General features: G+C 42.0%; 1 protein-coding gene across 1 annotated transcript; it reads right to left on the bottom strand.

Moving 5' to 3' along the window:
• Positions 1-2298: 2298 nt before the first annotated feature.
• LOC143412704 (low-density lipoprotein receptor-like) lies at positions 2299-11888 on the bottom strand. Its single transcript, XM_076874264.1, has 7 exons — positions 11651-11888; positions 11024-11142; positions 10675-10814; positions 9953-10094; positions 9682-9879; positions 7388-7548; positions 2299-3802 (listed from the first exon to the last, which is right to left on the bottom strand). Exons 1-7 carry the CDS (start codon positions 11797-11799, stop codon positions 3767-3769), a joined length of 945 nt encoding a protein of 314 aa, XP_076730379.1. The 5' UTR covers positions 11800-11888; the 3' UTR covers positions 2299-3766.
• Positions 11889-13675: the final 1787 nt, after the last annotated feature.

Below are 13675 nucleotides of genomic sequence, written 5' to 3'. Positions count from 1 at the left end.
ATGATATAATGATGCATTCTTTTCCTTTAGTGTCTGTGATGTCAGATAAAGCATGATATACTTCTGTATTCTTATCCCAGTGTGTGAAAGATCAGATAAGCTGATTTAATGTTTAACCTCTTCCCTGACAGTTAAAAGAGGAAGTACTATGTAACCCATTTTTGCCTTATAAATAAAGCAAGCGAGCCTGTGCTCAGTGTGTGTGTCTTCTCAGAGAGACATTCACCCGTGCGCACGTTTTCTAATTACACTCTGAGTCGGACTGCAGTTGTCTCATTTCTCTTACTTGTGTTTGAACAAATGTCGACCCCTGACACATTCACTCTTGCATTCAGTGCTAGGACCAATTCTGTTTACATTATACATGCTTCCCTTAGGCAGCATCATTAGAAGACATAGCATACATTTTCACTGCTATGCCGATGACACCCAGCTCTATCTGTCCATGAAGCCAGATAACACACACACCAATTAGTTAAACTGCAGGAATGTCTTAAAGACATAAAGACCTGGATGGCCGCTAACTTTCTGCTTCTTAATTCAGATAAAACTGAGGTTATTGTACTCGGCCCTGAAAATCTTAGAAATATGGTATCTAACCAGATTCTTACTCTGGATGGCATTACCTTGGCCTCCAGTAACACTGTGAGGAACCTTGGAGTCATTTTTGACCAGGACATGTCCTTCAACGCACATATTAAACAAATATGTAAGACTGCTTTCTTCCATTTGCGCAACATCTCTAAAATTAGAAATATCCTGTCTCAGAGTGACGCTGAAAAACTAGTTCATGCATTTATTACTTCCAGGCTGGACTACTGTAATTCATTATTATCAGGATGTCCAAAAAACTCACTGAAAAGCCTTCAGCTGATCCAAAATGCTGCAGCAAGAGTCCTGACAGGGACTAGAAAGAGAGAGCATATTTCTCCTGTTTTGGCTTCCCTTCATTGGCTTCCTGTTAAATCCAGAATTGAATTCAAAATCCTGCTCCTCACATACAAGGTCTTAAATAATCAGGCCCCATCTTATCTTAATGACCTTGTAGTACCATATCACCCTATTAGAGCACTTCGCTCTCGCTCTGCAGGCCTACTTGTTGTTCCTAGAGTATTTAAAAGTAGAATGGGAGGGAGAGCCTTCAGTTTTCAGGCCCCTCTTCTGTGGAACCAGCTTCCAGTTTGGATTCGGGAGACAGACACTATCTCTACTTTTAAGATTAGGCTTAAAACTTTCCTTTTTGCTAAAGCATATAGTTAGGGCTGGACCAGGTGATCCTGAATCCTCCCTTAGTTATGCTGCAATAGACGTAGGCTGCCGGGGGATTCCCATGATGCATTGAGTTTTTCCTTTCCAGTCACCTTTCTCACTCACTATGTATTAATAGACCTCTCTGCATTGAATCATATCTGTTATTAACCTCTGTCTCTCTTCCACAGCATGTCTTTTATCCTGTCTTCCTTCTCTCACCCCAACCGGTCGCAGGAGATGGCCCCGCCCCTCCCTGAGCCTGGTTCTGCCGGAGGTTTCTTCCTGTTAAAAGGGAGTTTTTCCTTCCCACTGTCGCCAAAGTGCTTGGTCATAGGGGGTCATATGATTGTTGGGTTTTTCTCTGTATCTATGAAGCGCCTTGAGGCGACTTTTGTTGTGATTTGGCGCTATATAAATAAAATTGAATTGAATTGAATTCACACACTGGTGGAGGCAAGCTACGGCAGTTGGTAGAGTCACTTTGGTGTGAACAAAACAAAAGCATAGATCCATCCTGCTCTGTATCACCAGTTTAGGCTGGTGGTTTTGGTGTAATGGTGTGAGGCAGACCTTCCTGGCACACATTGGACACCTTAGTCCCAACTGAGCATCATTTACAACACCAAAGCCTACCCGAGTATTGTTGCTTCTTATGTTGTAGCTTCTTGGGATGTGCACAAACTGTGTGATGCTGTTGTATCAACATGGATCAAAATCTGAGGAAAGTTTCCAGCACCTTGTTGAATCTGTACCATGAAGAATTAAAGCAGTTCTGAAAGCAACAAGTTGTCCAACTCGGTACTAGCTAGGTGTAACTAATGAAGTGGCCAGCGAGTGTATAGTTAAAAGAGGCAAACATAAACGCACAAACACAGTGAACTCAGGTCTGTTTGGAGTTATTACTTAAAACAGATCATTGCAGTGCAGACAGAGGTGCAGGAGGCTCCTGACATATAGTACAACTGGTGGTTTTTCACAATTGGATTAGCTAACATTTTCATATTTTCCATGCAGAGAGCAATGAAGCCAAAATGCAAAAACATCAAATGTAGGAAAACATAAAATTCTTTATTTGACTCATTTACAGCAATTAACAGAATTATGTAAAGTACAGAGACAGCACTAAAGCAGCTACAATACTACTGCAAAATAAATAAACCCACCAAAATAAATACTAACCATACAAGTCAGCAGTTTGTACCAACAGATATTTTTTTTAAGGTCCAACAGAAAAAACAAATCAAGAGACTGAAATCAGATAAGGCATGTCAACCATTCAACAGCATCAACCATAACCGCATCAACACACAAACAAAAACATGAAGAAAACCCCAAACCAGTTATAGGTTTTCTAACAGTTGGTAATAGACTAAGAAAAAAAGCCCTTTATGTATTTATTTAAGGTCACTTTAAACTGAATTGAGATTCCAAATGATGCCATGAGCTGGGTTAGGAATGTTGAAATATTTAACTCAGCCAGCTTCTGAACTGGTAATAAAACGTGTGCTGCACAAAAGTGGCTGCTAGATAGTTGATGTTATATTGTAGAAAATAGGAAAGCGGTCTAACACTGAGGAAAGCTCTCAAAAGTTTATCGAACTAAGACGAAGAAAAAAAAAGGTGACCATTTAAAAACAAAAAACAAACATCCTGGTAGGGATGGATTTTTTAGATCAATATTTAACTTTCAGCTTTAATCCAGTCTGTGAAAACACACAAGAGTGACCTTCTGCACTTTGTACCCTGCAGGATTCACACCAAGTGTGTAAACAGGACCATGCATACATTTGGTGATGCTCTTTAAAATGTGCCAAACTAAATGTCTATTAAATTAACGCATTTTGCTCGCTTGATTCCTGATTGATGTGAGGAAGTAAAACTTGTAGTACTGCTGGAGTTAAGTTTGGTGAATTGAACACGAGGCAAAAAGTATTCAAAACATTCAGTAAAACGATGCAACTAAACTAAAATACAAATATAAACAAATATTAGTGACTAAATAATTTCATCTGTGAAACCTCATCCTACAGTTTGCTCATTCTCTTTGATCAAAAGTGCAAAACATATCAAAGAAACCAGCAAACTGTGTTGTCAATTATCAGAACGATCTCACTGCCAGTGTCCTTCATACACATATTTTCACCTCGTCTTCAGTTCACATGGAAATGTGAAGACCTTAACAGTTAACCTGATGAACATTTCTTAGACATACTTAAAGAAAAAGAAACTGGATGTGCTTGTTCACCATTAAGTAAATAAACTATGACTTTAACAAAAACAAAGTGAGTTGCGAGAGCTATGTGAAAAATATCCTGAAAAGTGAAGGACTTTCCTCCTCTTCAAATGCAGATATTTATCCCAGATCACAGATTTAAACTTCCAGGGGAGTTGGAACTCTCAGCCGGGCCTGCTTGCAGCCTTGATGTCCTGTCAGCTCTGAGGTCTTTGCCAGGGGTTAAAACACCACCAGGTTCACCGGGAGAAACCCAGTCAGCTGATCACTTGTCTCAAACCTTCACTCACCGTCCAAGTCCCGCTTAAGCAAAGTTTCCTGGCAGCAAAGAAAACACGACTTAGTCAACCTGCTGCATGGGATAAGCCTCTAACTTGTGAGTCAAACTGTGTTTCTATATATTATAGGATAAATTCCACATAAACAAACAAAAGAAACTCATTGATGGGACAGCCTGTTTGTTTATATTGTGATTGTGTCAGTTTAAAGTCTAGACAGGAGGAAGAAACTGTAGCTTAACGGATGTATTCTGTAAGCCTTTCAAACAGCCCACATTTGCAGTTCTTTCTAACTATTTTAAAAGCTGAGATGCAAATTAGAAAATCTGAGGTTGCTGGCTTCAAATCTTAATAGTAAGACATGCGTGTGTGCGTGTTTTTCCTGAGGAGGAAACACCTGTTGATTGCGTCGCTTCAGAAGCACGAGGCTGTTTTTTTTAAACTACCAAAAGAGAAAGTTGCTGCACTTACCACAGCTTAATTCAAGGACAACACACACATGAAACATTTAGGAGCAAGGAGCAATATTTAGAAGCACTAGGTTTTTTGTCATCCGTCCCAATTTTACCCTCAAAGAAATCCACTCTTCTTCACCAGAACTGCTTACAGTGGCTTTTTCTTTTATTTTTTTATTTTTATTTATATTTTTTTATTCTGCAATAAAACCAAAAGTCACATTATGCAACTCTAGGATGTTCATAAGGTCACAATAAACTGTTGTTTATACCAGATCTTTAAGGTTCAAAGTGTACTCAAGTGAATGAATGAAATGGATCCATTTGAAAGTGGAATACTGTGTTATTTTCTTTTTTCAAATGTTAAAAATGTCTCACTTCTCAAGACGAAACAGTAAAAAAAAATCTGACAAATAAAGCATAAATATACTAATGGTCATGCACAGGAGTAACCTCTGGAGATGATGGGTTGCAGTAATTTCATAATCATTAGTATTTCTGTATACTAATGATAAAGCAACATACTAAACACAACACCATCGCATTAATCTAGCTAAGTGTAAACAGCAGTAAATACTAAATATTCAATGTTGTTGTGCAGCACGCAGGACAGACAGCGCACAATGTGTTTTGAAGTAGCAGCCAAGAAAGGTGTAATTTAAGTCTACGAGCAGTAAACACCCGTGTGCATACCTGTGTGGATCAGCGCGCTTGTATTCAAATGGTTTCCACATGTAATGGTCTGCAAGAGGATGTAGCGAGCCATAGCCCCATCCCCCAGGGCATGAAGCAGGCATGGAGGAGATCCAGGCCCCAGACATCCAGAGGCCTTAGAGTGCGAGAGCCCAAGGAGGACCACCGGAGGGGCATCCGTGCCACCCTCATGGGAAGGGCTGAGGATCCCCAGACAAGGCGTCACCCAGTAGCCACCGAGCAGAAGCTAGAGGGGGCTGCACCGGCGTGCCCGCCGGCTCTGCCGGCAGCCAGCTGTGCCAGAGTGAACCGAGCCGCAGGCCCAGAGGCCGGAGGCCCCCCGCACCCCGGAGGAGGCCTGACCGAGCAACAGGCGCCAGGCCCCGCCAGGTAGCCACCGGGAGTGAGCTGGTACATACCTGAGCGCCCAGCCCCGGACACCAAGAACCACCAATGCACTGACCCCTGAGGGCATCAGTCACCGGCAGGGAGTGTGGTGAGGGGAGATAGGCCTTGGAGGGCCTGGGAGTTCCCAGAGAGGTGGAGTCTAAGACCCAACCTGACATATAGACACAGACAAACTGGCACACACAGACACAAACATGCATTCCCACCCTCATGCACACATATACAGTGGCTTGATAAGATTTGACTGACTGTAATGAAATAACTGAAGAAGGATCACCAGGTTTCAATCCACATTAACCCAACCCCTGATCTGTGTATCACTACTGAACGCGGCTCGAGTCAAAGCAGCAAGCAGAGCCCAGCCAAAAACAAACAAATGCATAAATGTATAATGGGGGGGACTCCAATAAATGGGATGATCTTAGCCAGCCTCCTTATAGTGAAAACATTGTTCAGGGCTACTAAAGGCTGAGTCAGGGACCTTATGATAACACATTGTGCTGTTTGACAATCCTGTTTCCTCTAATAAGAGAAGCCTGCACATTAGCCACAATATACTCCCTCACATCTACTAATTCGCTCCTTCGAGCATGCAAAGCAGGCCTCTTTAGACGTTAATGCAAGCCTAAGCTCTACTTCTTTGCTCTCAGACTGCAGGCTTGCTTGTGGTTCTCAGGGCATTTAAAAGTAGCTTTCAGGCCTCCTCTCCTGTGGAACCAGCTCTCTCTTTGATAATCCAGCCCTAACTATGTGCTTTAAGTGACTCTGTTGGAGGTTTCTTCCTGTTAAAAGGGAGTTTTTCCATCCCACTGTCACAAAGTGCTTGCTTATAGGAGGTCATCTGATTTTTGGTCTTCTCTGTAACATTGTAGTCTTGACCTTACAATATAAAGCGCCTTGAGGGGACTGTTGTTGTGATACGGGGCTGTATAGCTAAACTTCAATTGAACTGCTAGATTAGATAGCACCCCTCCGTGAATCGCTACTTTATCGTGGTGGAGGGGTTTGTGTGTCCCAGGGATCCCAGGGGCTATGCTGTCCGGGGGCTTTTGCCCCCTGGTAGGGTCTCCCATGGCAAATTGGTCCTGTGAGGGACCAGACAAAGAGCGATTCAGAAGTACCCTATGAAAAGACCATCGAGGGAACAGTTCACCCTGCCCGGGATAGGGTTACTGGGTCCCCACCCTGGAGCCAGACCCGGGGAGGGTGCTCGAGGGCGAGCGTCTGGTGGCCGGGTGCGCCGAGTGGCAGTTCAGAGTACCCAGCCTTCTTAGAGTCCTTGGGTAGGGTGCTGGAAGGTGCTCCACCTGGAGACTCTGTTGTCCTACTGGGAGACTTCAATGCTCACGTGGGTAACGACAGCGAGACCTAGAGGGGCGTGATTGGGAGGAACGGCCTCCCTGATCTGAACCAGAGCGGTGTTTTGTTATTGGACTTCTGTGCAAATCACAGTTTGGCCATAACAAACACCTTGTTTGAACATAAGAGTGTGCATAAGTGCACGTGGCACCAGGACGCTGTAGGCTGCAGGTCGATGATCGATTTTGTAATCGTATCACCAGAACTGCGACCATATGTTCTGGACACTTGGGTAAAGATCAGGGATGTAAAGCACTGGGGGAAATGCCGGTTTTTGTTTGGCGTTTTCTTTAAGGAATAGTCCAATAAACGCAATGAACAGTTTGTTTTTGTGTGCAGGAAAAAAATGGGAATGACAAAAACATTTGAAAATACGACTTATATGGCTTAACGCACGTGCATGTGGGTCCAGGTTCAGTTTGCAGTTGCATGCTACCTGCCCAATAGCTATGGTTTCCCTTTATTGTTTATTATGTAGTTTCCTTCTTTGGATGTGTTTTTGCAGGATTATTAAATCACTGGGAGCAGTGAAAAAGAAATTTTAAAACATTTTTGCTAGTGAGGGTTGCATCTTATTGTCCTAAAAAAGATAAAACAGAGGGTGTAAGATAGCCATGAAGTGGGAAAACAACATGTAAAGCAGTTAGCTGTATCTCTCACATGTGCACACAAACACAAACTACTGGTTTTACCTTCAAAACTCCTCTCACCTTGACTATACGTGTGTCTGAACCCATTGGTGGCTCTTGAATGACGAGGGGGTCCTGGGATTCCTTCAGGGAGAAGCTCTGCACAGTGAGAGATCTGTAAGGTTGGAATTCTTTCCTCCACCACCATGCAGCCATTCCCAACAGCAGGACACTGAGGAACACTTGGAAACACACACAGGAAATTCATCAGTTTTTTGGAGTTCCAGACATGACATAGAAGCTGAAGTCATGCATGATGTCACTTCTATTACCTCCACTGAGTGGACAAATGGGTGGCTGCATGAATGGAAAAACACTTGTGGAAAAAGCCCTTTGGATTAACAACGCTTCATAAAAACTTGAAAACATTTACTTATGTGTGGTAAATGAAATGCTTCTTATTTTGCTTTTCTACTAAATTTGGGCATTTTTATAAAACAGGTCTCGTTCACGCACATTCATATAAGCATTTTTTGCAAAGATATTCATTTGCAAGCTTGACTTCATACATGTAATCAAGCATTATATTATGACCACACAGGTGATGTGAATAACACTGATTATCTCTTTATTATGGCATCTGGTAGAGGTGGGATATTATCAGGGAACAAGTGAACATTTTGTCATGGTGGCCCGGGTCTGCTGTGGTTAGTATCTATCAAAAGTGGTCCAAGCAAGGAACAATGGTAAAACCAGTGACAGGGTCATGGGCGGCCAAGCCCCATCAATGCACGTAGGAAGCAAAGGCTTCCCCGTGTCGTCCAAACCAACAGATGAGCTACCGTAGCTCGAATTGTCAAAAAAGTTCATGCTGGTTCTGATAGAAAGGTGTCAGAATACACAGTGCATTAGTTAGGTGCATATGAGGCTGCAGAGACACAAACCAGTCACGGTACCCATGCTGACCCCTGTCCACCCTTTCATGGAAACCGTATTGCCTAATGGCTGTGGCTGCTTTCAGCAGGATAATGCACCCTGCCACAAAGCAAAAAATAAAAAATAAAAAAATGTTTCAGCAATGGTTTGAGGAGCACAACAAACAATTTGAGGTTTTGATTTGGTCTCCAAATTCCACTGATCTCAATCCAATCGAGCATCTCTCAGATTTGCTGGACAAGTCTGATCCATGGAGGTCATACCTCGCAACTTACAGGATAAATACAACAAAACAAAATGACACGACCAAGACAAAAACTGTGGTATTTTTTAAATATAATAATAAATGCCAAATCACTCTGTAATTGTGTAACTTTATTAGCAGTGTCCTCCTGAAATGCATCAACAGCATCGAGAGTAGCTCTCTGCCCCTTAATGCTCTCTGGTCGCTATGGTAACGCGTAAATATTTATTTCAAAATAAGACACACAACTACAACACGGGAAAAGACCCAGGGAAAGAGAGTTAACAATAACAAAAAACAAAACAAACAACAAACCCTGAAAACCATAAATTTCACACCCAGGCCTCAACTCTCGCGGCCTGGTACCGGCCTGTGGCGCAGGGGTTGGGGACCGTAGAGTCCATTCCTCGATGGGTCAGGGCTGTTTTGGCAGCAAAACGGGGACCAACACAATATTAGGCAGGTGGTCATAATGTTAGGCCTGATCGGTGCATCTCCCTGTGATGACCAATGGAGACCTGTTGCATGTTTATTGGATTACTAATTACTCTGGTAAACTGTAACTAAAAGAAAATCAATGATCCATTCATTTTTGCACTTTATATAGCCTCTGTAGAAACTATCTACACCCTCACTTATCTTAACTGCACTACTGTATAGCTCTGTGTAAATAATCATTCTGTACATTCGATAATCTTTAATCCTACAACTGTTTACAACTTGCATAGTTCCCATTTCTGTATAGCTGTATATCCCAGATTCTGTAAAGTTATTTATTTCATATTCTGTATAGTTTTTCATATTTATATCCTGTTCATATCCTGTACATAGCTTGTACTCACTACAGCCTGTACATACTTATAGTTATAGAATATTCACAACATACTTCATACCGTGTACATTATAACATACCATAATAGACCCATTTCTGTAATATACTCACATATCTATATTATTGCTAATATATATTGTAATATATCTATATCACTAAAGCACTTCTGGATGGATGCAAACTGCATTTTGTTGCCCTGTACCTGTGCATGTGCAATGACAATAAAGTTGAATTCTATTCTATTCTATTCTATTTTATTGACTCTGGTGGAAAAATTTGTGCCGCTACTAATGAAAGACGACCTTTCATGTGCAGTATGGATCTGATTTGTTTAAATGTTTTGAGACTTTGACAGGTTCTTACCAATCAGAGAAAGGATTCCCAAAAATGTAGGATCCGATAAAGCTGTTGCAGGAACTGAACGGGAGATTGCAGGAATTTCCTCTGTTTTGTTTCTTCCTATTTCTGGAGAAACACAGCTGAACTTTGGACCCTGGGTCAGCAAGTCAATGACACACTTGTGATGGCAAACTGCCCTTGGACATCCACAAACAGAGGGTCCTTAGAAGAAATCAGCAACAGTTATCAGTCTGGGACCTACAGTGTGAAGAAGTCCCTTTTTGATTGGGCATACCTTTTGGTTGGAGAACAGGCTGTATGATGAGCACACCACCTGGTGAGGTGACGTTAGACAGAAGTGCTTGGAGGTCTCTGCCGTTGTGTTTGTTTGCTCGGCAAATGGACCGCGTAACTTCGTCACTCCAATATACAAATCCCTGAAACCCAGTGAGGGAAAGCTTTAGCAGCACACAGCAGAAATCGGGCTTTGCATGCAAGAAGAAAGCTCCATATCTCATCATGAAGTGATTTTCTTGTATACAGTATATCCAGGAAGTATTCACACTTCAATTCAGCAAGTGGTGCAGGCCAAATATTCTCTTTCGTTTTAAGCTGCAGCTGCTGCTGCTGCTGAACTCTTTAACTCAGCTGTGATGAAATTATAAAAGGGGAATGATCAAGCACCGGTGAAATGTGCAAGCAGCATGTCTTCTCAGTGATAGCCAATGGCACAAGTAATAGATCTTTTAGTGGAAATTTAGGCACTTTTGTCGCATGCGTGTTGTGTTAGGAGTATTGTGTGTTGGGTTTTAAGGTGAAAAATGAATTGAATGCACTTTGAATAAGCCTACAAAATAACAAAAAGTGGAAGAAGTGAAGCACTGTAAATCCTTTCTGGATGCACTGCATTTAGTTTCCTTGCATATAGCTGCCTTCAGTATTAAAATGCATTTGTTGTTGCCCCCCGGGTCTGACACAGGATGTCAGGCAGCACAGACCATAATGTAATTCTTGTACCTCGAACACAGACAGTCCAAACGCTCGGTCTAGATAGCCGTTAGACTCCACCACCGTTTTACGCTGACGACCGTCTAGATTTACTCTTGAGATTCTTCTCATTCCCTCATCAAACCAGTACAGCAGCTGCCGAGGCATATCTAAGGGAACGTGCAACATGAATACCAGCACTAAGTGACTCAACATAAATATATTCAAATGCTCCGAACTGAAGGTCTGACTTCTGCCTGAAGTACAGAAAAATGAACTCATGTTGTTCCTAATTTAAGGACGAAGATGTTTTTCCTCTCCTCTGATTTCTCTAAATAATGCCAGTTTGACAGCAATTAATTTGAATGTCAGAACGTACCTAGAGAGATGGCTACAGGCTGGCGTATTGAGGAAGTGACCAGAGCTTTTCTGTCGCAGCCGTCCAAACCGGCACTTTCGATCTTTGGGGAGACACCACAATCTGCCCAGAAAAGCAGCCTGAGAAAATAAAAGCACCCATGTTTTGATCTTCTGTAGCTTTGATTTTTAAGACTTATTTTACCTTTTGGTGATGTCTTTTTTTAATTTAGGAGACAAGCTATTTGCCAACAAATAACACTTCAATAAAGACGAAACAAGCAAAAAGAAATATGCAAAACTAAAGGAAGTGGTTGGACCTACTAGCATAAAGCAAGGAAGAGAATGTATTATTTGAATAATTCAATGCCTTCAAGCATGACATGGACACAGTCATGCTTAAACACCATTTAAACTGTATTAATGTAGGGTTTTGTAATGTGCTGCCCTTCCCTGGACAAGTAAAGGTGTAAATGTTTAACCAGCTCCAGCGTGACGTGCTGGCTTTTAGCTTCTTTGCTTTGAAATGCAATCATTGCTATTTAACAACCATGATGCAACAGCCCCTTATCACAGGTGAAGCATTTTTTTTTCCTTATCTTGTGCTGTTAACCATTAAAATGAAATGCAAAATCCCAGAGCCTCGTACCCTCGGAGAGGATCCACGGCCACTGCGGAGGGCTTGTCGAGCCCTGCGATGAGCCGACGATGAGCTGAACCATCCAGAAAGGCCACGCTAACGCACCCCATCTCTATACTGGTCCAGTAGAGAAGTTGGTGGATCCAATCCACCACCATGCTGGTTACCGAATCTTGAACTTTCAGCACCAACACAGCTTCCTGTGGCTTTCTATCCAAGGAGATCCTAAAAAAAAACAATGCAAGAGTGAAAATAAGAAGCCCAGACAACACATTAAAAAAACAAAAAAAACAAAAAAACCCCACCACAACAACAACCACAACAACGACAGTGTGTTTATTGAAATTTCAGCTCTAACAAATCCAATCAGACTCCATCCATGCCACTGGCGCCATCCCACAACAGGCTAATTCATCAGAACTCGGCCTAAACATTATTTTAGCCACATTAGCAACAGTAATGTTAGTGTTAGCACGTCTCAGACTGATGCATCACCACAGTCACCCCCACCACAGAACAATTCATGACCAACATTTCCTTCCCCTCCACTATCAGGCTGATGTTTCCAGTTCTGTCTCAGTGAAATATTTTAGCAGTTACTCAAAACACTTTTTTTTTTATTATTATCTTATATCGTATATCTTATATCGTGGCTCAAGAGTTGGACGTTCGCCTTGTAATCGGAAGGTTGCCGGTTCGAGCCCCGGCTTGGACACTTCACCCGTTGCCTACTGGTGGTGGTCAGAGGGCCCGGTGGCGCCAGTGTCCGGCAGCCTCGCCTCTGTCAGTGCGCCCCAGGGTGGCTGTGGCTACAATGTAGCTTGCCATCACCAGTGTGTGAATGTGTGCGTGAATGGGTGGATGACTGGATATGTAAAGCGCTTTGGGGTCCTTAGGGACTAGTAAAGCGCTATATAAATACAGGCCATTTACCATTATATATACACACATTTTATTTTTTTCAAGTCAAATTTTTTATTTTACTTTTTAATCCACTACTAGAGGCCAGTACTTGTGCACTTTAACAGCCTTAGCTGTACTTTCTATATAGGAGCAACTGGCATAATTTAGCATTCAAAGATTCTGTGTTGTGATTTTGGAGTTACATAATGAGAAAAGAGAAAAAAAAAAAAAAACAAGAACAAAAAATATAGACAAACACAAACAAATATTCACAATATGGAAACGGCACACACACATAAAAAAGGGAATACTATTAAAAAGTGGTATTGTAAAGTGCAGTGGCCTTGTGCATGTCTTCAGGTGTGTGTGCAGGGGGTGTTAGATTTCAGAGCTGTAGGAAAGAAACTGTCCCTATACCTCCTGGGAGACAGAGGGGCAGTTTATTAGCCAGGGGGGTGGAGACCGTGTAATAAGTTCCCTTTCAGTCGATTCACTCGGTACAACACATGTATGGGATATCATGCCCTCGCGTGTCCTGGCTGAAGAGACCTTTATTCACGCCTTTAAGGCAGATGACGTGTGATGACACACGCACAGCCCCGCCTGCACTTATAGCCGCTGTCATCACAGTTGTGGAATACGGGAAATATTTTACTGCTACTCATACTTATCATTATTACCATTGGATTAATTCACTTTGCATTAAGACATAATCAAATTAATCATCATTTCATTAAAGCATTTGTTGAAGCTGTTGGCATTACATTGACATTTTTATTACAGGTGCAGCTATAACCATTTTATACACATTGCATTTTGTGCTTATTAAAGAGCTGAAGCTCAGTCAATTAATTAAAGGTTGTAAGCTTTGTTTGGCGCGATGTCCAGACAATCTATTGTGTAAGTGACTTGGAGCTATAGAAGGTTAAAACTGCATACACGCCTACAAAACACATATATTACATATAATCTAGAAACAGGCTTGAGTGAAGGCCTGAATGTATTCAACTTCTTGTTGCTTTTGAGTTTGCCTAGTAACAAGTGACAGAAGATGGGCCAAAGAAGAGGACAAGTCCCAGTGTACATCTTCCCACGCGTGTGTTCAATAAACTCATCTGTTTGATTGCATCC

This window comes from Maylandia zebra, linkage group LG15 (assembly GCF_041146795.1).
Source record: "Maylandia zebra isolate NMK-2024a linkage group LG15, Mzebra_GT3a, whole genome shotgun sequence".
NCBI classification, from domain to species: Eukaryota; Metazoa; Chordata; class Actinopteri; order Cichliformes; family Cichlidae; genus Maylandia; species Maylandia zebra.
The sequence above is the reverse complement of the archived record's forward strand: the minus strand, read 5'-3'. Positions and strand labels throughout refer to the sequence as shown.